At 45.2% G+C, this 27,299-nt stretch overlaps 1 protein-coding gene across 3 annotated transcripts; it reads left to right on the plus strand.

Moving 5' to 3' along the window:
- On the plus strand, positions 1–25,513 carry LOC118697142 (excitatory amino acid transporter 4-like). Of its 3 annotated transcripts, XM_036399675.1 has the most exons (12): positions 1–147; positions 11,100–11,357; positions 12,233–12,370; positions 13,150–13,354; positions 14,188–14,230; positions 14,759–15,099; positions 17,417–17,650; positions 18,691–18,885; positions 19,315–19,449; positions 20,856–20,959; positions 23,153–23,179; positions 23,847–25,513. In XM_036399675.1, exons 2-11 carry the CDS (start codon positions 11,144–11,146, stop codon positions 23,155–23,157), a joined length of 1,614 nt encoding a protein of 537 aa, XP_036255568.1. In that variant the 5' UTR covers positions 1–147; positions 11,100–11,143; the 3' UTR covers positions 23,158–23,179; positions 23,847–25,513. The 3 variants fall into 3 exon arrangements, with proteins under 3 accessions (XP_036255568.1, XP_036255567.1, XP_036255566.1); XM_036399674.1 differs by lacking the exon at positions 23,153–23,179; XM_036399673.1 differs by lacking the exons at positions 23,153–23,179; positions 23,847–25,513 and having other exon boundaries at positions 20,856–21,212.
- Positions 25,514–27,299: the final 1,786 nt, after the last annotated feature.

The raw sequence follows: 27,299 nt of genomic DNA on the forward strand, positions 1-27,299 counted from the left end.
GAGGTCTCTGCTAACACTGTACTTTTCTAGGGAGAAAATCCTGCTTTCTGCCTTTGAAAGAATTAAAGAACAAAACAACGCAGAATAATCCCCCAAGACGAAAACTACTTGCTTCCCTCTGTGCTTGGAAACCTGCACTGGTTCCAGGTGAGTGGTTTTATCAGTGAATCTGAATGCATGAATAAGAGTGATGCCAGTACCAGGGGCTGAAGCAGGGAAGATTTCCTTGGGCATCTGCATGAGAGTGGCAGGGATAGCTCTCATCTGCTTTAGGACAGGGAGCTGCCCAGTGGGGGGTGCTCTAAAAATGGGACTCTGTGTCTTGGGTTGGGGTTAAATGCCTGGTGGGAAGCTTGAGCGAGACAACCTTACCACAGGACCTTGGCATGAGTAGGGAGCATTGTGGAGAGTGGCACTTGTCCCTCCAGTATTGTACTTAGGTCCCAAACCCACTGCTCCACTGGTGATCACTGTCATTGTAGAGCTCAACTGGGCTGAAATTCCTGCCTATTGTAGATTCCTCTCCCTTTAGCTGGTACTCTCTCACAGAGATGGGCCAGTGGCTGGGCCCTGAACAGATCTGTTCTCTTCCTGGGTCCATTGTTGTGGTAGGAGTTGTCTGGGGGGTAGCTTACTGACAGGTATCAAGAAAGAGAAATGCCCTACTGAGCAGAAAACCCTTCCAGGGACTGCTTTAGCAATGCAAAGATGGCTGAGTTGGGCTTGTGAATGGGAATTTTCAACATAGGCTCTTTGATTGCACTGCTTTCAGCTTGTATTTCCCTTCCCAAGGGCAAGCAATAGGCCAGGCTGCAAAGGATCTAATAGCATGAGGGGTGAGGATGCCTTCAGCCAAGGGGAGTCTATGAACCCTGTGAGGATTGAGATCTTGGTCCTCAGGACTGAAAAAAAAAGCCCAGGCAGTAGCACAATGGCTGGATTTAATGCGCCTGATCACAGGCACTGAGCTATCGATGAGGGGATGTCAGGTAGGAGTGGGGACATCTGCTCCTCCTTTGCCATCTTTGCAAAGACAATCCCCACAAAGAGCCTCTTTTTACTCAGCTGGCAGTAGGGGGACTGTAGCTTCCCACTCTGGAGTGCCCATGGTCTGCTTAAAAGCCAGTAGAACTTGAGAGCTGCCAACAGCAACTTTCAGACCACTGAGCAGAGTGACATGCCCCTTCTTCATAAGCTCTGAGCCTCCCCTCCCACCATGTGAGGATGGGCTATTTAACTCCTCTCCCTTGGTGACCCAGCACCAGAAGTCCACCTCGGAAAGACTGGCACAGATTTTTCAGTAACCCCTTGCCTTGCCCTTCCATATCTGCCTAACTGTGCATAACTCTTTCCAAAGCCTCTCCTTCTGCAGAGATTTCTCCTTCTTCTCCCACTTTGGGTGCTTCCTTGCTGCCATCTGAAGAGACTTCCCTCACTGAAAATTCTGCTGGTTTTGATGTTGAACATAAAGCAGAGTTTCCTTGGAGACAAGAGAAACAGTGGACTCCAAGTACTGGTTATTTCACAGTCTTTCTGGCTTTCAGCAATGAAAACTAAAATGGGGTTGCATTAGCAGAGGGAAGAGGGAGCCTGGGGCAGCTGTCATTGAGGGGGACACCTGACATGCTTTTCCAGTGTCATCCTTTCAGCAGCATGGCTTGACCGAGTGCCATGTGCCATGCCCCTGGCAGGGTGTGATGGTACACACTGTACCAAACACTGCTGTCTTGGGATTATATTGCCTCTCTTCCACCAGCCCCTGGAGGCTGGTAAACCTGGGAGAGGGTTTGCAATGGGCATTTCTATTTTGGCTGACTTCTGCCGGTCCCAGGAGTAAAACTGGCTAATTAGATTAACCCCTTTTTGTGTTCTTCTACACAGACATTAGCAATAGTGGGACAATGTGTAAAGCAGCTGCATTTTAGTCATTGTTTCCCATCATTTTTTTCTGAATACTGACAGCTGCACCTGTCCCAGCCAAGTGCCTGAACCCTCTGAAGAGTGGAGCTCTCCTCTGCTGTGCGTGACATGCAGATTTTTGCCTCTCTTGGGGCAGCTTATTTGATCATCAACTGATATCTCTTGGACACATTAGTAATCAGAAAGCTGTGTTAGCATGTCCATGTGAGGGCAGGGGAAGCAGGCATGAGTGGCAGCTGTGTTCTGCCTCATGAGATAGTGGAGCACAGGGCAAGAAGGCAGACACAGTCTTCATCTGAAATTTTTGGGTTTTTTTCCAATCCCACACACCATAGCAAGAGTGCCCTGTAATGCCATGTCCTGCCAGTGGTCAGGACCTTCCCCTTTCCAAGAGGAGTATCTCACAGTGGATCCACTTGATTGATTGCTCCCCCTCTGCTGTGTCACCCCTGAGTCCTCACAATCTGTCCAACAGACACAAGTGGCATTTGGCTGTTTCAATGAAGCAGCATTTTCTTGTTTGTCTTTCAGTGCGGTACAGAAGTGCTGTGCAGGGGTCAGAGGGTCAGAGAAGAGTGGAGAACCAACCATGTCTCTGTGCTAATTATAAATGTAAATCACCTCCAGGACACTGCCATGGACAGGGTGTGTCAGTGCTGTCTGAAGTCTCGTAAAGCTTTGTCTTACAGCACATCAGCAGAAGGACGGTCACAGCATTGCTGAGGTTGGCAGGGACCCCTAAACATCATCCAGTGCAATCCCTCTGCCCAAAACAGAGTCAGCCACAGTTGGTTGCTCAGGACTGTGTACAGACAGCTTTTGAATACCTCCAAGAGTGGAGAACACCCCACTAGCCCCTTTGGGCGACCTGCCTCAGTGTTCAGTCTGTCTTGCAGTAGCAAAGACACTCTTTATTCTTAAGGAGAATTTTCTGGTACTTCAATTCATGTCTGCCACCTCTCATGATCACTGTGCAACACTGAGAAAGGTCTGGCACTGAATTCTTCACACCCTCCCTGCAGGTGTACATAGATAAGACCTACCCCAAGCCTTCTCTCCTTCAGGCTGAGCCATCCCAGATCTCCCAGTCTTTCCTCATGGGAGATGCCCCAGTCCCTCCATCACCTTTGTGGTCCTTCAGTGGACTCTCTTCCCTATATCCATACTGGGAAACCCAGACCTGGACACAGAATGCCAGCTGTGGCCTGACCAGTGCTGAGTCAGAGGGGAGGGATCACCTCTCTCAACCTGCTGGCACAAGCACAGAAGTGTTTCTGGACTCTAGTGCTGGTCCCACCTGGGATGTCATGGGAGTTCTGTGGTCCCAGGGGTGATGTACCAGATGCAGGCCTTAAGAAACTGTTATTAGGGGTTTGATGTTGAGTTTTATCTGGACCATTTAAAGTAGTCAGATATATTTCTTCATCCAACATGGCCTTTCTCTAACCATTACCTGGACAAAGCTAGGCCAGAGATCTCTGCAGCCCACCCCCATGCTCAGAACACTTGCTTCTTTGTGTCATCTGAGCTGTTGCATGTCTCTGGAATGAGGGCAGAGTTGCCTACAGGCATGAAGTAGATTTATTTTTATTTCCCTACATGTAGTTTCTCTTCTTGCCATGAAGCGGCATTAAAGCATGAGAAGCTCACGTGAAACAGAGAATAATCCCCTTTGGTTCCAAACAGTCAAACAGCTTCTCTGCAGGCAGCAGAACTGTCTATTCTCCCTGGCAAAACTCAATGTATCACCACTCCACAGAACTGACCTCCTCTGGCCAGCCCCACTGCCCTGACCTCTTGAGAGATGTTTTCCATGTGGAACTGTGCCCCCTGCAGATCTACATGCTGTCTATATCTGCATATGCAGATGCAACCTATCTCCTCCAGCTCTGCCCAGATCTTGCCTCCAGATGCGGCCCTACTGCCCCAGCACTGGGCTCTGCACTGTGCTGATACTGCCCAGTGACAGGCACCGCACCCATGGGGCTCTGCAGGGCTCCCCCAGCACCGTAGAACACAGAGACTGAGAGTCTGCCCGCCTGCCCCGGGGACAGACTGGATTCATGACCAGTGCATTTCTGAGGAAAGTCTGCCCTCCATCTCTGCGGATAGTCTGAAACGTGCACGGCTCAGGAGGAGCTTGTTTGTGAGCTCCCATGGATGCAAACTGTCTTAATACAGACAGTGCAAAACTTTGCAGCACATGAAGAGAAATTTATAAATACTTATAGCCTGCCTCTTGATGTTTGAATAACTGAATGTAGAAACATTTCAGTGATGACAGCTTTATAACAGTCAAACTTGGCTCGGTTTTTCCTGAAGCTGAGCCTGCACAACAAAGAAAGTAAGTAATTGAAGACTTGCAGAGCAACTTTCCTAGAATGTGAGTTAAATGCAAAATTTCTTCAGCAAGCAACTTGAAATTTGTCCGAATAATTTCATTTTTCTTCTGCTGTTGTAATGTAGCAATATTTAAGATGTGTATATGGGTTTCTAAATACAAGTTTCAAGCATTTAATATTGCAATGTGAAAGCTGTATCATTCCCACAAGTGAGATTCATGTCTTGGCATTTTCCCTTTATCAGAAGACAAAGTCTGAGATTACTCTCACTCTAAATTTCAAACACAGCACTGTACCAACTATTAGGAGGAAAATAAACTCCATCCCAGCTACCACTCATCGTCTCAGGGATGAAATATTTTCTTCTTTGTCCCCTAATGTCTCCCAAATAATTCCTAGTACTTTCTTCTGTCAGTCTGTGCTTTTCTGTGGTCTTTCCAGTTTCTTTGTGAGTCAACTCACAAAGAAACTGGAATTGAGAGTTTTTCATTCTGTGTTTACTGCTTTTCATTTATGCATAGAGCAGATCATTCTTCCTGTCACTTGTGTGCAGATGAACAGCTCAGCCCTATGCACACTTTCTTTTTTGAAATCTCAACTGAAATCTCTGTTGGCATCCTCTCACCAAAAGTGATGATGAAAAGGGGATCTCCTCTTTCATTCCCTTTCATATCCATTGCTTTAAAAACCTTTCATACGTAACCCTTTACAAAAGTTTTTAAAAACCCTAACTGATCTGACACTGAAGCCATATCCTTACTGATGTGGATTTTCCTTCAACTAGATGCATTTGAACATTGCTTTTTACTTCTCCTGCTTCCCTAGTTCTTCTTTTAAACAAGCTAGCCTTTTCTCTGGGATAGGGGCATGGTCAAAATATGGGAGGCTGTGTGTCTTTACAGAGCCTGTTGTCAAAGATTACATTCAAGATACTATTTCAAGAAGTTTCTCTGCTGGGTACAATATTTTACTCTCGGATTTTGAATGTGGAACTTTGTGGGACCAAAATTATACAATTTGTGAGAATGGGATGCAAATCTGCGCTGCTGCTTCCACATTTGGCTCTCCAGCACTGTGAGTGTGCCATGGCTATCTCCAATCTCCCTTCAACCAGAATTTTAATACCTTCTATCTTTAAAACATGCTCACAGGAAGATGCTGCACACTGAATGCTTTTTTGATGTCGGCTTTTCTGATGTTGGCTGCTTTAACAGAGACAAAAGATAAAGAGGACAGATGTTCTTCAATGTTCAGTACAACGAGGAACAGATGCATCTCAGTTGATGCAGAGCTTCCCTGTTTTCTAGCTCTTTATAAGTGCTTAAGCTCTATTGCACTCCTCCCCCCATGTTGGAAATCTCCTTGGGTAGATGGGGGAGATAAACACAGAAAAATCTGCAAAGAGCAGGACAAAATGTAATGCAGAAGCCTTCCTTCCCATTTTTTACTTTCACCAACATCAGACTGATACCTCTAAAATAGCCAAAATTCCTCTGTTTATGTGAAACCTCACTGCCAGGAACTAGGTATTAGTTTTGCAACATTGATTCTTCTTGCAAAATATCTTGTGCTCCCTGCTCAAACCTTGTCATTACCACCAAAAATACTCTGTCAAATATCTTGGTGTTTCTGGCAGAGTGGAGACTGGTGACGCAGTCACTGATAGAACAACCTTCACCGAGAGAGCAAAGCCACCTTCTTCCTCACAAGAAGGAAAATCCAAGCCATGGACAAGAGAATTTTTGCGACTTTACTGCAAGAGTCTGAGAACTTCCTGCTCATGCAATGGAACATTTACAAAATTCCAGACCAGCATCACAGAGAGAGTGTGCTGTGGAGGGGGCTGCTCTGTTGCAAAATATGCAAATAGACAAAGGGAGCAAGACAGCAAGAGGGTGGGGACATCAAAGGAGCAAAATCTGCTAATGAGTTCCTTCTGTGCAATAACTTTTGCTCTAAAAGGCAGCTGAACACATGGTGCAACATGGGATCTAATGATTAATCATGTACTTTCTCATATCAAAATAGAAATTTCATTTTGTTTGGACAAAAATACATTTTCCAGATGGGGAGACATCTGGAGAAAAAATTGTGTGAGTCCTTTTATATCTGTGGGTTCTGCTCCCACCTTCCCTGTACAGGAAATTGTGCCATTGCTCTGGTATGGTCCAACACTAAGAAAGGCAAGGTTTGCAGGAGGAGGAGCCCACTTTTCCCTACTGGGTCTTCTCTCAGGTCACCACAGCAAAGGAAAAGTTTGGTTTGTGTGTAGAAAGTCTGAAGTGGGTGATTTTAGAGTAATCAATGTGTCTTTTGACTTCTCTAAACTGTTGGGAGCTTTCCACGTCAAAGTAAGGTAGTACTTCACATTACCAATGTGTGCTGGGTCATTTGATGAAGAGTGAGTGGTTTGGGAGTAAGAAGAAGAGTGTCTGGGGCTTGAAAGTTTCTCTGGTGGTTCTTCTTTTGGAAGTGATTGCCTCGGTTGCTCTACTGTAAGAAGCCACATGGCATCCCTGCTGACTAAAAAGCAAGCCAGTGTTATTCTAATCCACCAGAAAGGTGTAAGGGAAGACACAAAGAACTACACAAAGACCGATGAGTCTAACCTCAGTTTCTAGAAAGATCATGGAGAAAGTTGTACTGAATACTACTGAAAAGTATTTGAAGAATAATGCAATCTTCAACATGGATTTACAGAGAAAAAGTCCTCTCTAACCAGTTTGATTTCCTTCTAGGATGAGGTCACACCCCAAGTTGATAAAGGAAGGTGGTGCATGCAGTTCTCCTGGCTTTAGTGCAGCTTTTGATACTGTCCCTCACAGCATCCTTCTGGACAGTTGTCCAGCTGTGGGAGGGGCAAGCTGATGATGTGCAGTGTAAAGAGCCGGCTGGACGTCAGGGCTTGAATGGTTGTAATGAATGGGGCTGTGTCTGGCTGGTGAGTGGTCACTGGTGGTGTCCTTGGGGCTTAACACTGGGGCCAGTACTGTTCAGTATTTTTATCCATGATCCAGATGCAGGAATTGAATATCCCATTAGCAAGCTTGCTGACAAAATCAAACGGGGAGGTGCCATTGACTTTCTTGAGGAACAAGAGGCCTCAAAGGAGAATTTTGATGAATTGGACCATTGGGCTATCTCAGGTATGAAATGGAAGTAGTCCAAGTGCTATTTTTTGCAGCTGGGAGGGAGTAACACTGAGTACAAGTCTAAACTGGGAGAGGAGAGTCTGAAGAGCAGAGAGGGACCTGTGAAGGTCCTCAAACATGTCCAGGGGAAGGGAATGTTGAGTGAACTTTCTGGTGAAGAGCTGGAAGGCATGTCCTACAAGGAGCAGTTGAGTGAGCTTGTCTTCTTCAGAGAAACGGAGGCTGGGATGCATTGCTTTCTGCAGCTTCCTCAGGAGGGAATGTGGAGAGGGAGGTGCTGGACTGTTCTCTCTGAGATCCTGGGGCATCACAACTGGGAATGGTCCAAAGTCGTGCCAGGGAATGATCAGACTGGATGTTAGGAAGTCCTAATGCCCAAGAAACAGGACAAGGAGTAATGGCCTTAAATGAAACCACAAAAAGTTCCATGTCAGAATGAGGTAGCACTTCCTGACATTAAAAGCGGGAGAGGACTGAAACAGCTGCCCAAGCAGGTCATGGAGTCTCCCTCTAGAGACATTTAAACCCACCTAGGTGTGTTCCAGTGTCACCTGTTCTGGGTCATTTGTTGAACTCTTTATCTGGAAGGCTATAAATGATATGAGTTTATTGTGGGACACAAGGGGATTGAATTCATAGTTTCTAAACCTACTGTCAGGTTCAGGTGGCACAATCTCAATGAACTGAAAGAATCTTGCTGTTTCTTTTTCTTATGTGTAGCTGTGAAAAACAGGACTGGCAGTGAAAGGAAGGAAGATAGGCAAATTTTCACACAGCCTAGTGTGTATTGTCTCCAACAGATAAAAGTGGGGTAATGGTAAGGTAATGGTAATAGTAAGGAATGGAATGCTTCGTCAAGCTGGAATGAGTGGATCAAAATCCATGGAATGCTGTTTGCTGACCTAAAAGCTGGGGTGACCACAGCAGCACTGCTAGGTTCCTGCAGCAAATACACATCCTCATTGCCAGTGGCCTTTGTGCAGCTTAGCCTTGGGAGGGCTTAGAGTCACCTGGCTGGGCCACCTCAGGTGTGTCTGCTGTTCTGAACCTCATGAAGGCATTAGCATCTATGCAAACAAACCTTGTCTCAGAATGGAGGTTGATCTCCACCTTCTGTGCACGACCTTGCAATCTTGTACCACTGTGGTGGTTTGACAGGAAATGTGTTTTTAGAGATGCTGTGTTTTTGGCCAATGGATATTCAGATTTTAATATTGGCATTTAACCTGACCATTGAGACATGGACACGCCTCTGAGAACACGGAGTTAAAAGCAGAGCTCTCCCCTGGGAGGGTCCTCTTGGGTTTTCGGCGAGAAAGAGTTTGGGTCTCTCCCCCGGCCCAGCTGCTGGCTGGGCAGGGGGAGGGGAAAGCCATGTGGCCGAGAGAAGTAGGCCTGACCCGGGGGTGGAAGGGTGGAAGAGAGAGAGAGAGACCGGGAGCCATCGGGCAGCCCCCCCTGAGAGACACAGAGAGAGAGAGAGAGAGAGAGCCGCTGCCTGGGACTGTAACCTTGAGACTTGATAAACATGGGCCTGTGCCGGCAGCACGGCTGAGACGGAGAAGAGGGGGGGGTTCAGCCGGCCGCTTGTAAGAGCTTTTAACCCCTTTTTGGAGAATGAGAACTTTACAGAACATTGACCTTTTCTAGAAGATAAAGTGGAAGATGAAGAAAGAAATGGGCCAGTGTGAAAGAAGTCTGGGCGAGTGAGAGATAGTAGAAGAATAGAGAAGAATCCTAGTGAGAAGAGATGATAGAGTAGCTTTTGCTAGACTCTTTTTGTATAGCCATAGACAGAACCATGTTCCTTGTGATACAGAGACTGCATTCTAGGGGGAGGCAATGGCCTCAGAACCAAGAAAGTTCAGTGTTAGTGCCCCTCGGCCCCAGGGGGTGAAAATATGGGGGGGACAGGTGTCCCAAAGGAGAGATTGTGGAGACAAGTGTCCCAAAAGAGAGACTGTGCCTTTTTTTAGAACGAGACAGAGCATCCTTAAAAAAAGACAACCCTAGAAGCAGTTCTGGTCCATGTTCAGTAGTGAGAGCACTGGACATGGAAAAGAAGAAGTCACGACGGCAGATGTACTCCGGGCGGTGCCACAAGTGACACAGAAACACACGAGGCTTCAGCTGTGTTTCCAGGGGAAGCCCATGGTACAAGAAAGACTCCTCTCCTCTTGATGAACTGAAGATTGATTGTCTAAAAGTAGTGCTAGACTGAGAGTTAGTGATTTGAAGAACAAATGTATTGAGTTAGAAATTTGGTGGGGGGAGGAGGAAATGCATTTGTGAAGTTTTCATTTTCCCTGTGTGTGTGTTCCTTTTTATCTGTAGTTGTAGAGTAGTTAATAAAGTTCTGGTTCTTTTCTTCCCTAAGTAAGAGCCTGCTTTGCTTATTCCTGGTCACATCTCACAGCAGCTACCAGAGAGAATGTATCTTCATAGAGGCACTGGCATTGTGCCAGTGTCAAACCATGACAACCACAAAGACGCTCCTCTTAAAGGCAATGTCTTCAGTTCACTATAGGCATTTATCTGGGTCCAAGTGGAAGATACTAGGTGTGTAATTTATGGAGAACATAGTCTCATTTGTAAGGATTTCTTTGATTTAAATTTAGGATTACAAATGGACTAGCTCTTATTTGACTTGCAACACCAAAGGTTTTCCAGCACTTGCTGATGTGCTAAGGTGACTTTGTTCTTCTTTGGTTTCATTTAGGTTTGTATTACCTTTGCAAATTCCTGGGAATAAGAATAATTTTCAGACCTTCCATCTGTTAAGGCACAGTGACAGAAGGAAAATGGCACCTGCATAGTCCAGCAATAATCTTCCTCACTGTGTGAACTGTTGGGTGGCTGGTGCCTTCTAGCACCTAGAGGGGACTGATTTGCCTGTGCAGCCTCCTTGTTCTTCTGTTCTGAGGAATATAGAAATAACAGTAAAAACTAAACAGATAAATTACAGTAGACTGTCCAGGCCTTTCAGCCAATTGGCAATGGAGCAGAATTAGTTCTTTATTTATCTCTTTAGAGTAGGTTTGATTTCAGTCTTAGTATTTATCAAGACAGAACATCAGGTTAATCCCATTAGTGGAGTTTACAAGAGATACTACTTGAAAGTCCTGTTGTGTTTCAAAGGAAAGTCAGTAAATAAAGTCTTATCCTCAGACTTCATGTAAGGCAAGGGGATAATGTTCCTTTCTACAGAAACAGCCAGCACCAATTGCTGTTATGGGGAAAGTTGTTGTGGTAGGGACTTGTCCGCCTTGGAGGTCCATCAGAAATGTTGTTTGCTGCTTGGTTTTGTTTGGAAGAGTGGGGTATGGGAAGAGAGTTTGTTGCCAGGTGATAAAAATTAATTCCATTCCAAAGTATTCAAACTTTGAACAAGCTTGGCTGGCTGCGGAACCCATTCTGGCTGCCCAGGCCAACATAAAACACTCCTCAGTCCAGCTTGGGTGCTATAGGGGCCAGAGCTTCTCTAGAGGCACCAAAGCAGTAGTGACAAGACCCTGGCAGCCCTTTACATAGCCTTCACCAAGGGCTGCTCCTTGCAGATGGTCAGAGGAGGTCATTAATCAACTTTAAATAAAGCTCTGCAAGCAGGCCCCAGGGAAATGACCTAAAGATGAAGGCAAGATGTGCTACAGCTTATGCTTTCCTGCCTGTACTTCTCCCTGCCCAGCCTAGGCAGAGCTGTGCCTGGAGGACTAAGCAGCTGTGCTGACCATGAGCGAGCAGACCCACGTCAACAGCCTGTTCCTCAACGAGGATGCAGCCAAGCGGCTCCACGCCAACAGCCGGGTGCAGCGGTTCCAGCAGGCTGTGCACAAGCGGGCAGCGCGGGCCAAGAAGCGGATGCACAGCATCACTGCTCAGAGTGCTAAAAGCTTCTTCAGGAGAAATGCCTTCGTCCTCTTCACCATTGCTGCGGTCCTACTAGGTATGGAGCTGGTGGCAACACCAGGCACCATTTATAAATATGGGGAAATGTTTGTTTATTTTATGAAGATTTTTATTTTATCACAGCGATTTGACTGAGGAGTTGAAGCTGATGAGCTGGCAGCTCAAAGTGCTGCCCACATCATGAGTACTTTTGTGCAAGATCAAGGGACCCAACAGAGAGTGTGTGTGTGTGGGAGGAAGTCCTTGTTGATCCTTTCTAGAGCAGTATAGAAACACTCTATGATAGAAAGAGTTTGATGGTCCAACTCAACCAATCCTTGTACAAATCATCCAGGTTTCTTCAGAGGCATCTTGTGAGTGCAGCTGTAGGCACAAGGGCATTTCAGATTTGTCCCAAAGGTGTAGCCTGACAGGACCAGAAATGCTGCAAATGGCCGTGATACAATGCAAACCAAATCTGCTTAGCAGATAGCAGGTTGTCCCTAGCTTTTGATCCAGGCTACATGACTCTAACTGGCTGAACTCAGCTTTAAGAGGTGGATAGACAAAGAATCTGAACTATGTAGTCACACTTATTTTAGTCTGTGAGATCATATCTCTCATCACAGCATTTTGTATTAATGAGCTTCCTGGGAACAGACTCCAGAAGAGCAATAGAGCAAGAGCAATAGAGAACAAGGAGACCTGTGGTTTTGCACAAGACTCCTCTGCACATAAATACGTCAGAGAGAGAGAGAGAGAGAGTGTATAATAAAAACTGGATGATAGCCTTTTAGAAAATGAGCATTTGTTCCTTTGTAAAGAAGAGCAACTGAGAGTAAATGAGAAGAGAAAAACCACATTGTAGGACTGAGGGACAGACCACTGGATCACACTGTGCCACTTCCATTCTCATCCCTTGCTGATCCACAGGAATTATCCTGGCCTTCTCCCTCCGGCCCTACCAGCTGACCTATCGCCAGATCAAGTATTTCTCCTTCCCTGGAGAGCTGCTGATGCGTATGCTCCAGATGCTGGTTCTTCCTCTCATTGTCTCTAGCTTGATTACAGGTGAGAAGTACTTTCTGCTGCTTTCAGCCAAGACAGTGGTCAGCAAAGCTGTTGTTTGGGTACCTCTTCATGACCCAGCTGGAGGTGCTTGCATTAGTTTGGCTAGTAGTGATGAGCCTGAATCTACAGCCATAGGGAACATGATCCACACTGAGACCTCTGCCGGCTCAGCAGTAGTGCAGAGAAGCAGAAGAACTTGTGCTTTCTCAGAAGACTGGGGAGAATACAATGCAGTGGTTCCAATGCCCAGCACTAACAAGAATTTAATCCAAGTTTGTTGCCCAAGTAAATTTCAGGTTTTCTCCAAACTAGAGAAGGTTAATTTTTGTTAGTACAAAAGGATTGAATTTGATCACCGGCTGGAGGGCTTGTTTCACCCAGATCCTCAAGTAAGACATGACAGACAATTTTTCAGACAGCAGTAGGGATTGCAAGGTGTTCCACCTGCTGAAACCTCCCACCATTAGGGATTGAAAGGCCCAATGTACTAGGAGGGGGTAATTTCCCTTCTGAGAACTTTAAAAGAAAATTGCTACATTCTCAAATGCAGACTAAGATCCACCAGTGCTATGCTTCTTCATGACCACAAGCCACATTCTTCCATATCAACATCACCCTGGAACTCCAAATTCTGTTCCTTGTGGGCTGTGCTTCCTAGAGACCTTGGCTCCCTGTCCAAAACATGCACGAGCCTTGCACCCTTTGAATCTTCCTCAAGTTTTCCTTTTCTCTCTAAGATGATAGGCTTCCTCACATAGTCTCTCTGTGTGACATCCCAGGAATGGCGTCACTGGACAGCAGAGTCTCAGGGAAGATGGGGATGCGGGCTATCATCTACTACATGGTAACCACAATCATAGCTGTCTTCATTGGCATCTTCATGGTGATCATCATACACCCAGGAAAAGGATCTAAGGACAAACTTCACAGAGAAGGCAGAATTGAGCAGGTGCAGACCACAGATGCCTTCATGGACTTGGTGAGGTAGGTAAACAAGATAGTCTCATGTTGAGACCGTATCAGTGAGATTACATTCCTCCATGGAGCATCCTTTTGAAGTATCACAGCTTTAGGCATACAGTCTTAGGGAAAGAGGTTAAAGGCTGAGTCTTGGCAAGCCTAGTATTTCTAGTTTAGTCTAGCTAACTGGCTTTGCCACTCTGAGACTGAGTACTTGGCCTGGAATCCAGCCCTTCTCCAGAGGTATTAATATAAGAGGTCATGGTGTGCTCCACAAAACAAGAAATGAAAACCATCAGTGGGCTACCTAGGTTTCAGAAATTCACCTGGCAAAGGCTACTCCAAATATCCATCTTTAATGACTAAGGAAATCAAGGAAGTGGTTCCCAAGACATTGCCTTTTCTTCCCTTGCTTGACCTTACTCAGTGAATTGCAAAGCTGTACCATGTCAAGTGGTTTTTGAGGTACAGGATAACAGAGAGCTCACATGACAGCTATAGAGGTGAGGCTGAGAGCAAGGCAGTGTATTAATCATTGTAGTATGGTACTGTTTCAAGGTCCGGTTTGGTTTGATGATGGTTTTACAATGTACCTATATCCCAGGGCAGTATGTGTGTCATCTCTTTCCACATACCTGAATAACCTTCTGGAGTCCGAAAACAGGTAGTGGAAGTCTGACAAGTTGCAAGATCAGCATATTCCCTTCTTCTGTCAGTCAGACCAAAAGGGCTTAAGTGGACATTGTGAAAGTTGTGACCTCAGACATTGCTCCAGGACAAAGAAGTTGGCCAGGAAGCCCATGTTTTCTTCCTAGTTCAACAGGACAATAACTCTTTCTTTGTTTTATCTACTATAGGAATATGTTCCCACCCAACCTGGTAGAAGCCTGCTTCAAACAGGTATGAAATCTCATCTTTGCACCTTGTACCCTGGACCATGGTCCTATCTACTTCTCTGAGGGATGGAATAGCACTTTATTCCCCAGGTCTGACTGCTGCAGGAGGCACTGTAAACATTAGTCTGTATTATAGCATCCCCCATGCAAGCTTTTCAAACTGTCTGTACATAGGGGCTTCAACCTCCCTCCCATCCCACAGAGGCAGGAAGAGTTTGCATGATCTCGGGTTGCAAGCTTGGGCTGGCAGTGATATGGAATAGATTCTCCAAGAATCTATCTCTTCTGCAGTGCTAGTGCCCTTAGAAGCAGCACAAAAGGTTATCAGAGAAGCCAGAATATCTCAGTTCTAGCGACATGAGATGCTCTAATGGTCTCTTTTGACCTTCTGCTCTATGAACTTTCTGACCTTTCTGGTGAAAGCACTAAACTGGGGACCTTGAGAACAGGCAAAGCATATAAGAGCCCAGCATGTGTCCTGATCATCTGAACTGGAGCCTGTGAGTGCATTTGATAATCTGTGTCTTTTCAGTACAAGACTCAGTACAGCACCAGGGTCTTCACCAGAACCATCCTCCACAGCAGCAATGCCACAGCAGGTGTGGCAACCACTCAGATCCCTGTGCCTGAGAATTTCACCAGCATCATGGAGAATGTCACTCATGCCCTGGGAACCATCTCCGAGGTGCTGACCTTTGAAGAAGTCATTCCCATCCCAGGCTCAGCCAATGGGGTGAACGCGCTGGGGCTGGTAGTGTTCTCCATGTGCTTCGGTTTGATGATCGGCAGCATGAAGCAGAAGGGACGGGCCCTGCGGGAGTTCTTTAACTGCCTCAACGAAGCCATCATGAGGCTGGTGGCCATTATCATCTGGTGAGGAGCACGGCCGGTTGGAGCAGGAGGTCTGCAGGTGCAGTTTCTATTGACATGATGAGAAGTGGGGTAGCTTTAAGGATTTCATGCACAAGACAGGAAAAGTAGATGGGCACAGCTCTACTTTGGCTCCATCAGGCTGGAGGGAAAAGTCTGGATGGGATATTTGTTCACATTTCATTTCCTGGGGTTTTTTTTGTTTTTTTTGTTTTTACCTTAGAAATATCAGGTACACCAGGACTTGCTTTTCTGGAGGCTTCTGGAAACATCCTTGAAAGACCAGAGATCTGGAGTGGAAGATCTCTTAGCCTTACCAAGAGGAGTAGGCTGTGAGGCTTTCTCACCAAAAGCTTTCCTTCCAACTGTGCTCCAGGAGTCTGACTTAGCTATGAATCACAGTAACCCTTTGCTCCTTTCCTGCTTTCAGGGTGGCAGCTGTATGTAGTAATGCAATAGCTCTGAGAGCTGAGCTGGGTTGATAGGATCAGCTCAAAGTTACTGCCTTTCAGATCCTTCCCAGATCATGACTCCTCTGGAGCTCAGCTGCTCATTGCTTTCTGTGTAAGGCTGCCTATGACACATGGTGCAGACAAACAAGGCATTGCTGAGACAAGACTACTCTAGAAGACAGCATTTTAACAACTATTGTTATTTTAAGCTTTTTACCCACTTAGGGCTCAAACTTTTGCCAGGTACTGAAAAATAGGACAGATGCAGCTTTGGCAGAATATGTGCAAATGTCTGACAGGGAAGAAAACTGTCAGCCTGACACCCTCTCCCATTTTAGATCACTCCAGCTTCCTTTCTTTGGAAGTCTTCTAAGTCTTATAAGTCACAGTCTTTTATCTCAAAGCAAAGTCCTGAGCACAGCAGGACAGGCCTTACAGAAAAAGGCATAAAGGGGAAGAATATCTCTGAGCTCATAGGAGATGTTGGGAAGCCCCACACCCCTGGGACCCTTTACTCCATGTCTGAACCAGAATTTGGGGCTTTGCTTTCCTAAGAACAGGTAAGACTTGCCTGGGGGCACAGAAGTGAGAGCATGAGCACAGTGGAACAAATAGACATGCACACTGCTCCAGAGACCTTTGACACCCCTCCTTAAACCTCTCTTTAGATGAAGGAAGGCAGGGTGTTTATGTATAGAACATTGATTACACTTGGGACACTGCCCATGCATGCCTTCCAGTAGCCACGCTCTGCAGACCATCTCCCAGGAGCTTGTTTTTCCTGGGGAGATCTGATCACTGGCTGTAGCCAAGGATGTGTTCTAACAGGAACATCTGAGGAAATGAAATATTTATTAAATCCTCTCCTGAAACTTTTCCAAACCTCCTGGGCTAAGCTGCAGTTTGGCATGTGGAACTCTGAGCCTTGTGCATGAGATGCATGTGAGCTCTTGAGATGCAGAGTCCCAGCCCTGAGAGATGTGGCCATGGAGCTGGAATTTTCTTTGGTCTGATTATTATATTAGTGCCCATGATTCTCTCCATATCTGACTTATGTCTTCTTTTCTGTGGAATCTCAGTGCTGCTTGTCAGCTGCGTTGTTATGGACGGGGGGGAAAAGACATGAGGAATGGAAAAGATAGCGGGATACCTCAAAATGGGGTTTTATCTGAGCCATGGCTGTTTTTACAGGTGTTGTGTGTCCAGTCCTTGTTACACCAGATCTGGAATCCCTAGATGTTCATATTCCCTAAATGTGAGCAACTGAAGGTAGCAAGGCTGATATCCCAGAGCCTATAGGATACTCTTGCTTTTACTCCCTGATTCCCTGTTTCTCCTGTATTTTCCTGTGCCTCTCAGGAAAAAAAAAAAATTCCCTTCTTCTGTCAGTCAGACCAAAAGGGCTTAAGTGGACATTGTGAAAGTTGTGACCTCAGACATTGCTCCAGGACAAAGAAGTTGGCCAGGAAGCCCATGTTTTCTTCCTAGTTCAGCCCAAGCTCTGGTAGGAGAGGAAGGGACTCTGAAGGTGTCTCTACATAATCTTCCTTATCCATTCTAGAAAGAGTGTTGTAGAAATGTAGAAAACCCAAAAGGAGGAGGAAACCACCACTGCCCATGCTGTGTGGAAAACAGAGTGCTGAGGTCTCCAGGCATGCAACAAGAGCTGATTTTTGATGGTGGGGTAAACAAGTCCCAGCTCTCTCCAGGTTTCTAGAAAAGAAACCAGCAGTGTAATCCAGTGGTTAGGCTCAGTGACCACTTATGGTATGCTGGCTTATTGGGGATTTATCCAGACAGCATGTGTTAAATCTGGTGTGAAAGTGTGGGAGCCAGTCCTGACCATCGACCTTGTGTTTCTGTCACAGGTATGCTCCAGTTGGGATCATGTTTTTAATTGCGGGCAAAATCCTGGAGATGGATGACCTAGCAGTGATGGGAGGCCAGCTGGGGATGTACACGCTCACTGTCATCGTTGGACTCCTCATTCATGCCCTTTGCATCCTGCCTCTGCTCTACTTCATTGTCACTCACCGAAACCCCTGGGTGTTCATTGCAGGGCTCCTTCAGGCTCTCATCACAGCCCTGGGCACCTCCTCCAGGTATGATGGCTATGTAGGAGTGGGGTCTGGGCTGATACTATGTAGATGCTACATCTCAGCATTCCATTGCTCTCAATGCAGCACTGTGGTCTCACAATTTCTAGCACTAGCAGCTTTTTGCTGTGAACCAGCCAAACTCATTTGGGAATGAGAAGGTTCCCACTGCCCTGCTCAGGAGCCCTACTCACATGACCAGCTCTGACCATCAGTGAATGGCCATATCCCTCCTGACCCAACAGGAGGGTGAATTTGCTTGCCACTGAAATACTGAGCTCAGGACAAATATCCTGCTGAATCACAGTACTATTTCACATGCACATACCTCTCACACACATGTACTTGCAGATATTTTCACGCCCGTCTCTCTCAGGCACACAGACTGTATGCAGCTGTCATTAACTTCCCAGAGACCTGGGCAAAGGCATCAACACCAGTATGTTCAGTGACTCACACTGCCATGTTGCACAGCCAAAGCAAGGGATGGTAGGTAACTTATTTCACTAAGTGCTATGTTTCTTGTTATATTGGTGTCCTGGCAAGCACATAGCAGGCTCTTCCACATACATTCTCATACTACAACACACAGCATTTTTCTTGCTCATGTTCTCTTTCAGAAATAGTTCTTTGCTTTCTCTGCAAGATATTTTCTCAAAATGTATCATTCTTGTCTTATGGACTGAGAGGGATGAGAAAGGGCTCAAGTATTTTTAACAGCAGAAAAAGGAGTTCTGGTCTTGACACTCTGCCCTGTGTACCCTGAATCCTCCTTTTTTGGTGTTATACCAGCATCATAGCCTCAGGGTTATACAGCCCCTGTCCCAACACCCTGAGAAAAGCCATGTCAGAATGTGTAACTGCAGCATGCATCATATATGAGGAAACTTTGCTTAGACTGTTCTTTCTTCTAGCAGCTTCAGGCCTCTGGCTCTCATGGCAGGGTGAAAAAGCAGGCAGGTAAATTCATAAACCAGGCAGAGGCTTAGTCCGTCTTCCAAAGTCGGCATACATGCAATTCATGTGGTTTTGTAAATTCCTTTCAGCTCAGCGACTCTGCCCATAACCTTCAGGTGCCTGGAAGAAAACAATGGTGTGGACAGGCGCATCACAAGGTTTGTGCTGCCTGTGGGAGCCACAATTAACATGGACGGCACTGCTCTGTACGAGGCCCTTGCAGCCATCTTCATTGCACAAGTCAACAACTATGAACTTGACTTTGGGCAAATCATCACAATAAGGTGACTTTTGAAAGAGTTTTGGGACTACAGAAAGGGTTTCAGTTTTGTTGGCTTATCTGAGGTGTGATCAGGTTCCTCTTTTGCTCAGAAGAGACAATAAGGAAAAAAAAAGTATGGGACAGAAGGGTTGTACTACAGATCCAGGTGTCAAAGCACATGTGGACACCATGTCTTTGAGGCTCCACTTGAGCCCTTCTCACATGTCCAGGTCTTAGGAAAAGCTGTGGTGTGCAGTCTTTTATGAGGGGGTGTCTGGCAGGGGCAGCCTGGCATTATGTTGATGTCCCATGTGTCACGATCCTTCTTGGTGACCAGGGCAGAAAGGCTGCCAAGACAATGATGAGTTTGAGCTAATTCCTGACATTATTGCAAAGGCGACCAGCTCTTTTCTTCCCTTTGCTGATAGCTCTGCTTTCCCATTCTCTCCAGCATCACTGCCACAGCAGCCAGCATCGGAGCCGCAGGTATTCCCCAGGCAGGACTGGTGACAATGGTTATAGTGCTGACATCAGTGGGGCTGCCTACTGAGGACATTACACTGATCATCGCTGTGGACTGGTTTCTGTAAGTTCCTTGCCCAGCAGCCATGCACGTCCCTGCATTCCTGCCAGTGCTTACAGACATCATCTGTATTCCCGATGTCTCTGCTAAAAACACGCTCACTAACTTGAACCATTAAGGTTAGAACACACCTGTATCCCTGAGACCTTTGCACAGTAGCCCTCTCTGCCCATGCTGGAGTCTTTGCCATATGCCTCAGTGACTCAAGGCATCAGAGGTCACTTGCTGATCAGCCTGGTGACCAAACAGAATGTCCTCCATTTGTTTTATTTAAAATGCATCCAGAAATTATTTGCAGAGTCATAGGGAAAAGCTGTGCCAATAATAAGCAAATCCACACTACAGAATGATAGTTCTGGGTTACCAAACATTGAAAGAGGGATGAGACTGGGCTGTACAAAGTTGAAGAGTGTTTACATGGGTGCAGCTAGTCAGCCACATTGCTACATTTCAGTTTTCTTTCCCTTTTAAATAAAATTACTTGGGACAAGTGATTTTATAGGAGTGCTCTTAGGAACCATATTGAAGAATGCATTTGTGCACAGTCCCACCTCTCTGTCTTCTCAAACACCAAAATCCTGACAGATGGATACTGTCAGTGTTATCTCCTTTGTTCTTCTGTATCTTGTATTGTTGGTTTGTAGCCAAAGCAGCCAAAATCTGCTCCCAGCCATGGCTTACCTGTTGGAAACAGTTTTGCGGAACACCTTCACTTCTCCTGTGGATTGTGCATAAGAACAGACTTGGCTGGGAAGAGCCCTGCCTCCTAATAAGCCAGGTTACTTCTTGTGCTTACTCAGAGTAGATTATTTCAATCAGTCTCTGTTGTTACTACTGAAGGATCTGACGGCACGCTGGACTGGTGACAGCTTCAGCAGCTCTGACATACTGTTGTGGTTGAGGAGAATATCTCATTGCAAAGGGTCTTTTAGATGTGCTGCTTTGCAACAAAGAATCTGGTGCCTTGTCTTACCCCATGCTGTCCATGCTGAAGAAATCTGTGTCCGCAGCAGTGCTGTCATAGGATTGCACCAGAATTTCAGCACTTTTTGTAAAACAAAATGCAACTTAAGTTAAACAGATGTGTTGAGGCCATCTGAGTCTGCAGCAAGGCTTTTGGAAAGGACAGAGTCCATGTATAAACACAGCAACCTTCATCTTAATTTGTGTCAAATCCAAAACTTTTCAGTAATAAATTGGGAATGCAATAAAACGGGAATGAATGTGAAGCTTGAGCTCAGGGATGTCAATCAAAGAAGTCTCTCTGGGAGTAATTTTCCTGTCAGTGTTGAATTATCCATTATTAGAATGACTTAGAAAAATTTTCACTGAAGATGTTTCTTGAAATAATCTTCATCCCCTTAGCTGCTACTATGAACTCTATTTTGTTTTTCTCTCTGATTTTTCAGGGACCGCCTTAGAACGACTACAAATGTCCTGGGGGACTCTCTGGGGGCTGGCATTGTGGAGCATCTCTCCCGGCATGAGCTGGATGCGCAAGACTGCGAACTTGGTAATTCTGGGATACAGGAGAAAGAACAGCTCTCCCACCTGGTTTGCCCACAGAATGACATCCACAGGCACTCCAGGAGGGAGACAGCACTGTGAAATCGGGCAGCAGAGTGCAGTTAATGCTGTAAAAAGCATTAATGAAACAGAAGTCCAGAGTGGAGGACAGAGAAAGATCCATTGTACAAGACGCTCACTTTTCTATTGCCTCTGCCACATGCAGTCTCTTCCTTAATCCTGTTGCTCTCTTATTTCTGACTGGCATTAAAAAGGAGACAAATAAAGTGCAAAGAAAGCCTGATTTAGTCATTCTTATGAGGCCCAGTAGTTAGACCTGAGTAAGGAAGACCTAGTGAAGGAGCTGGACTAGGAGCTCCTTTATTTCTGAACTAGGTAGCCAGGTGAGTTGGGAACACCACCATCTGTGGACTGGCACCAAACTGTTGCTGTAATTCTGTCCTGCAAGATACAGCTGCAAAGTCTTCAATTGGTTAGTACCTTCACCCAAATAAGCTTTTAGCATTTATCTCCTTGCTCACAGTCCTGGTGTTTGCACAGATATGCACTTTATACTTCCTGAGAACTCCACTGGCAACCTGTTTGGTTGCAGATACTAGAGTCACCCACTTCCTGAAGGAATGTGGGATCATACAGCTGGGACAGCTGGCTAGTAGCACCAATAGGGATCAATAGGCTTCTCATTAGTGGAAGATCCTAAAGGATTGTGAAAGAAGCATACAGTTACAAAATGTATTATATCCATTATTCAGTCTTGAAACAGCTCTCTCCTCTCCCAAGCTCTGCCAAAACCCAGTTAACTTAATTTCACTTTAGCAAGCTCTTCTCATCCTACTGAAACTAGGAGGGGAAACACAAAGTTTAAGAACAATTTGCCCATCTGAGCAGCTGGGTGGTACATCCATGCCAGGAATGACTCCCTTCCATGCAAGATTTGCTCAGAAAACAGTTTCACTCCTTATCACAGGATTCCTAAGGAAATGATTCCTGTGGTCATCTCTGCCTACTTTCAGAAGTGACTTCTCCTCAGTCACATTGCTTTAGAATGTGCTTTCAAACACCTCTATCTTTCTACAGATCCTTATCTTTTATAGGCAGAGACAAATCACTTAGCACTTGCACAGGTTTGCCAGATCCCAGACTTAAAAATTCAGGATATATTTTTCGATTCCAACCAAATGGAATTCAGCTTCTGTTTAACACACTTGGACATAAGCCCAAATTACAGCCATAACATCTCATAGTCTAAAGATATAAGTAGGGACCTGCTTCATCCATGCTCTCTCCCCCTTCCCTGGCATGGCCGGGAATACAGCTGGTATCTCTCACACCAGTGAAGAGGACCACTAGGACTTGTTCCATAACATCCAGGTCCATGAACATCCAGAAAAATGAATGTCTATAACTTAACCAGGAAGATGTTAAGGATCCACAGTGTTGGGGCTGCTGCATTATAGCTGTCCTGCTTTTAACAATGGCTAAGAGCAGGAATAGCAGTGAGCAGCCTCCTGACCCATCAAGGTACTATTTCAACTAGCTGGTTTCACTTGAAATCTGCTCATTATTCCCAACCCACTGTGTCACTTACACCCCTCTACCCTCTACCACATTGATGTTTTTCATACCTAGCCATAACCATACACTCAGAGGTGCACATTGTGGAACGAAGACCTCAGAGGCATTGCCGGAGTCAAGTTTGCCAATCACAACTGCACACCTGCCCATGCTGCCATCACCAGCGCTAACAAAGCTTCCTCAAACACATTTCTTGAGATGTTCAATGCCAGATCATGAGGCTCTTTTTAGTTGTTCAGAAACTGCAGGGTTATATATTGGTGCTGCTACATTCCACATCCTGTAGGCAGAGTATTCTATTTTTATGGACTGGACAATTACTTGGAACCTGAGATAAATACACAAATGCATCTCTTTCATGTTAGACTGGTAGCAGAACAGGGTAACTTGAAGTGTGTTGTAGCTCTGTTTAGCAGTGGCTAGCTCCAGACTGTAAGGCAGCAAGTTGTTTGCTCACTGTGGAAGGCAGGTTGCTTATTTTGACAAGAGATCTACTCTAGCAGGAAGCAAGTGAGCTGGATAACAAATGATTATCCTTCTCTTTGTAGCACTTTTTAAAATCTTGTTTGAATACTTTTATAATGTCTGCTTTTCTCCTTTCTAGACTAAACAGATCCTGTATATATCACAGGTAATAATCATTCATGTTCCTCTCCTCTGGACATTCTCCTTACTGTTCCACATCTTTCTTGAAGTGGAATGACTAAAATTTGATACAACAATCCAACTAAAGATTATTATTACTGAGCACTGAGGAAAGAATATTTCCTGTACATTAAGATTTAGACCTTGGACTCATGTTACCATGGTTGTTAGCAGGCTATGCATCAGCTGATCAGGATAACTGCCCCTGATGCATACATACAGCAAACTCAAGTCTGTTCATCTTATCCTAACTCTTAGCAAGGTTAGACTCTTACTTTAATGAGATGGCTCTATCTGAGGACTGGATCTTAATCAAAGAGTTTTCAGATACACTGCATCAGCTTGTATCTATAGTGAGCTAAAACAGCACTAGCTTATCAATAACACTGCTCAGCTGACGAGTCTAAACCTTCATTAAGAACAGACCTGCTTATAAAACTTAATGAAGTGCTTTATTTTTTAACAATAGCATGATAGCATTGACCCTAGTCCAGTGGTAATATATAATAATTCCCACATCATATTAAACAGGACTGCTGCCCATCAAGCAATTTCCCAGCTTGTGTTTGTGCAGTTGATTATTACTACTAAAGTATAGTAATTTCAAGTTGTCCATATTGAACTGCTTCTTGGTTTTCTTTTTTTTTTTTCAGACTACTTGTCCAACTTTTCAAGAAAACATTGAATTCTAATCTTGAAGTGACTTCCTGTATAAAAAGGGCAAACTGAAGGATGAATCAGAAGATTGTTGGATTGGATTCTAGCTCAAATGGGAATGAATTCTGGGAAGTCCTACGGCTTGGGTTACACAGACTAGATGGTCATAAGGGTCCCTTCTGGCTTTATAATATATGCACGTGCTTTCTGGCTTAGAGATATCACAAAGGGTTTTTCCAACCCAATCATTTCTAAAAGCTATCTGAAACAATTCTAATGATACTTTAATAAAACTCAGCAGGAGTCTAACCTGTTTTCAGTTCCTGTTAGCAGACATGTACATATATCACAAAAGGGACTCTCCATACCACATTGCATCCACATGTTCACAGATGTTCCCACAAAGCAGTATGCACCAAGCCTTGTCATTTGTGATTTCCTGCTTTCCACACAAGATTAACAGAGCACAAACAAGTAGATGCCTCATTTTCCAACAATGCAAACCAGTATTCCTTTGGGAATTTCAGAATTCAGTTTATAGCTCTTAGCTCTGGTGTTTACCCATGCTGTTAACCAGATTATGATTGGAATTATCTGTTTACAGTACCTGAACATCAAAGTATTGTCAGAAATTTGCGTATACTTACATATATATCTATACATATATATGAAAGAGGTCTGTGTGTGCAAGCATATGTATACAGAGAATCAAATTTTTTGTTACTAATCCAAGAAGAAAAGCCAATATTATAGTCTCACTATGTGTAAAGCTGCATATTTCATTTTGGTGCCCACCTGGATTTACTCATTTAACCCTGTACTTAAAAAAAAAAAAAAGACTGAGGCTGTTCTACTTCATTCCAGAAACGAGTCTTTCAAAGCCAGACTTCCCAGAAAGGAGCTCAATGCATGCCAATTTAGACTTGTACCTTCCGGTGATGAAATGAGAACTTCTCAATGTATAGAAAAAACTCTCCACTGTGTCCTTGTCTTGTACACATCCCAAAGACCCCCATTCGCACTGCATCAGTCTTGGCAAAGGCCAAGCTTTCAGAGCTCAGTCAAGAATACTAAAGTATTTGTACTTCTTCCAAATCAGTGCTGACCTTGTACTAACTCAGCCTTCAAAACTGGATAATTGAAAGGTTTTTTATAATTTTATCCACTTTCTTTTAAAATTACCAGATATTTGTGAGCTTATACACTCTTTACTGCAGTCCTGCTGCTTCTACTTGCAGAAACTTCTAAGTTTCTCCTATTTGCAAACAGATCTCTTCCTAATGGTTACAAATGGGATGAAACAGAGAGCTATCTCAATGCTAAAATACACAAGTAGCTCTTGGATAAGGACATACCTCTTCAATACTAATTTGAAGAGAGAAAATCCAGGAAGAATATGGATTTTCAGTTAGGCCACATGTCACTTTATGTATGTTGAACATTGCTCCAGGAGTAAGAGCTGCCCACGAAAACTGACCTGAAATTGTATGTTTTTCTGCTCTGCCCAAAGAAGAACTGGAAATGAGTACTGTACAGCGTGTTCATGGCATTTGTGCAATTTGACTGTGTTAATTCCTGAGGGCCTTTTCGTCATGCTGTTATTTTCAGTCTTAATACAGATAGTTTCCATATTTGAAAAATAAAGGGAATTTTTTCCACAATACTTTTACATTATTTTTTTTCTATTTTTTTCCTCAGTACTGTGACCTTCCAAAGTCAGAGACGTGACTTTTCGCATGATGTATTATACTTTCTTATCTCCATGTGCCTACTTCATGGGTCAAATACCAATCTCAGATTTTGACAAGGCCTTTCCCTAAAGCTTCTTCTTTGATGCCATCTTTGGCATATGTCCATAAACTGACAAAGCTACATGAGGTTTGCTTCATCTGCACCAAACAGCACATAGGCACATACTTCCATCTCAGAGGCTTAAACAATAATGGTTTTACATTACTTGCTAAAATGTTGCATTAATGGCATAGCATCTGCAGAAAGTGAAAGCTGTTTGTTCTCCTCTTGATATCCCTTGTTCTTGTTTTCTGTTCCCTAAGGGACAGGAATCAAGCTGAATAACAGGGATGATGGGGAAAGGGCATCCTCAGTCCCACAGCATCCAAGAAAGGCAACAGCACAGACTCAGAAGTCAGACCATAAGACAATAGCAAGGTCTGAGGTGTGGGTCCCAAGGGAGGTTGCTCAGGGCCATTAAGGCCTAATAGTCCTCTTGGGGTACATCTGCAATCTAGCCCACCTCTCCTGCCCCCCAGCCATGCAGACTCCTGTGTGGTAGCAGCAACTTGGCTGAGGGGTCTCTGAAGATCCCCAGTGCAAACCCCTCTGCTCAAGAGCAGAAGCAACTTGTGCAGGCTGCTCAGAACTTAGTCTGATTGGATTTTGAACATCCCCAACGATGCACCTTCCACACATTGTTCCAGCACTCAATCACCACCATTGTAAAAATGCTTTTATTTGTTTAAATAGAATTTCTTGTCTTTCAATGTGTGCCCATTGCCTTTTGTCTTTTCACCAAATACCACTGAGACAAGTCTCAAGGCTCCTTTGAATCTTTAAATTGAATTTAATCTTTCAACAGGATGGAAATACGGGCTGACAGGAATATCATGAAGTTCAGTGGAAAAAAAAATGCAATGTCCCACACCTGGGGAGGAATAATCTCAGTCACCAGGACACACAAGGGCCAAACTGCTGAAGAGAAGCTCTGCGGAGAAGAACCTAAGGGCTCTGCCGGTGCCTGAGTTGAACCCAAGCCACTGCTGTGCCCCTGCCTGTCCTGGCCTGGTGAGGTTCAGGGACAGGAGCCTTCCCTCAGCACTGCTAAGGCCACGGCTGGCGAGCTGTGTCCAGCTGTGGGCTCCCCACTATGAGTGCCCATGGACACACCATGAAGAGTCCGGAGAACTGCAGAGATGATGGAGGGACTGGGCATCTGCCCTGAGGAAAGGCTGGGGCACCTGGCACTGCAGCCTGCTGAAGGAAGGCTCGGGGGTTTCATAAATGTAGAGCAATACCTACCTAGGGGAGGTGTGAAGACAGAGCCAGGCTCTTCTCAGTAGTGCCTGGTGACAGGACAAGAAGCAATAGGCACAAAACGAAACACGCGAGGCTCCCTCGGAATATCAGGAAAGACTTTTTTACACAGAAGCTGCCGGAGCAGTGGCACAGGGTCATTAGAGAAATTACGGAGTCGCTATTCTTGGAGATATTCGGCAGCTGTCTGGGCAGCCGACTGCAGGGAACCGAGGAGGAAAGGGAAGGCTGGGCAGTGGCCAAAGCCACAGTCATGCCGGCCGCGTCCCTCCCCCTGGCACCCGCCCGGCCGGGCCCCGGACCGGGGCTCGAACACGCGCTCACGGGGGTGCTCAGACGTGCGCGCCGCCACGCGAGCCCGCGCGGGAGGGGCGGGCGCTGCCGGGAGAGCGGAAGTG

This window comes from Molothrus ater, chromosome 26 (assembly GCF_012460135.2).
Source record: "Molothrus ater isolate BHLD 08-10-18 breed brown headed cowbird chromosome 26, BPBGC_Mater_1.1, whole genome shotgun sequence".
NCBI classification, from domain to species: domain Eukaryota; kingdom Metazoa; phylum Chordata; class Aves; order Passeriformes; family Icteridae; genus Molothrus; species Molothrus ater.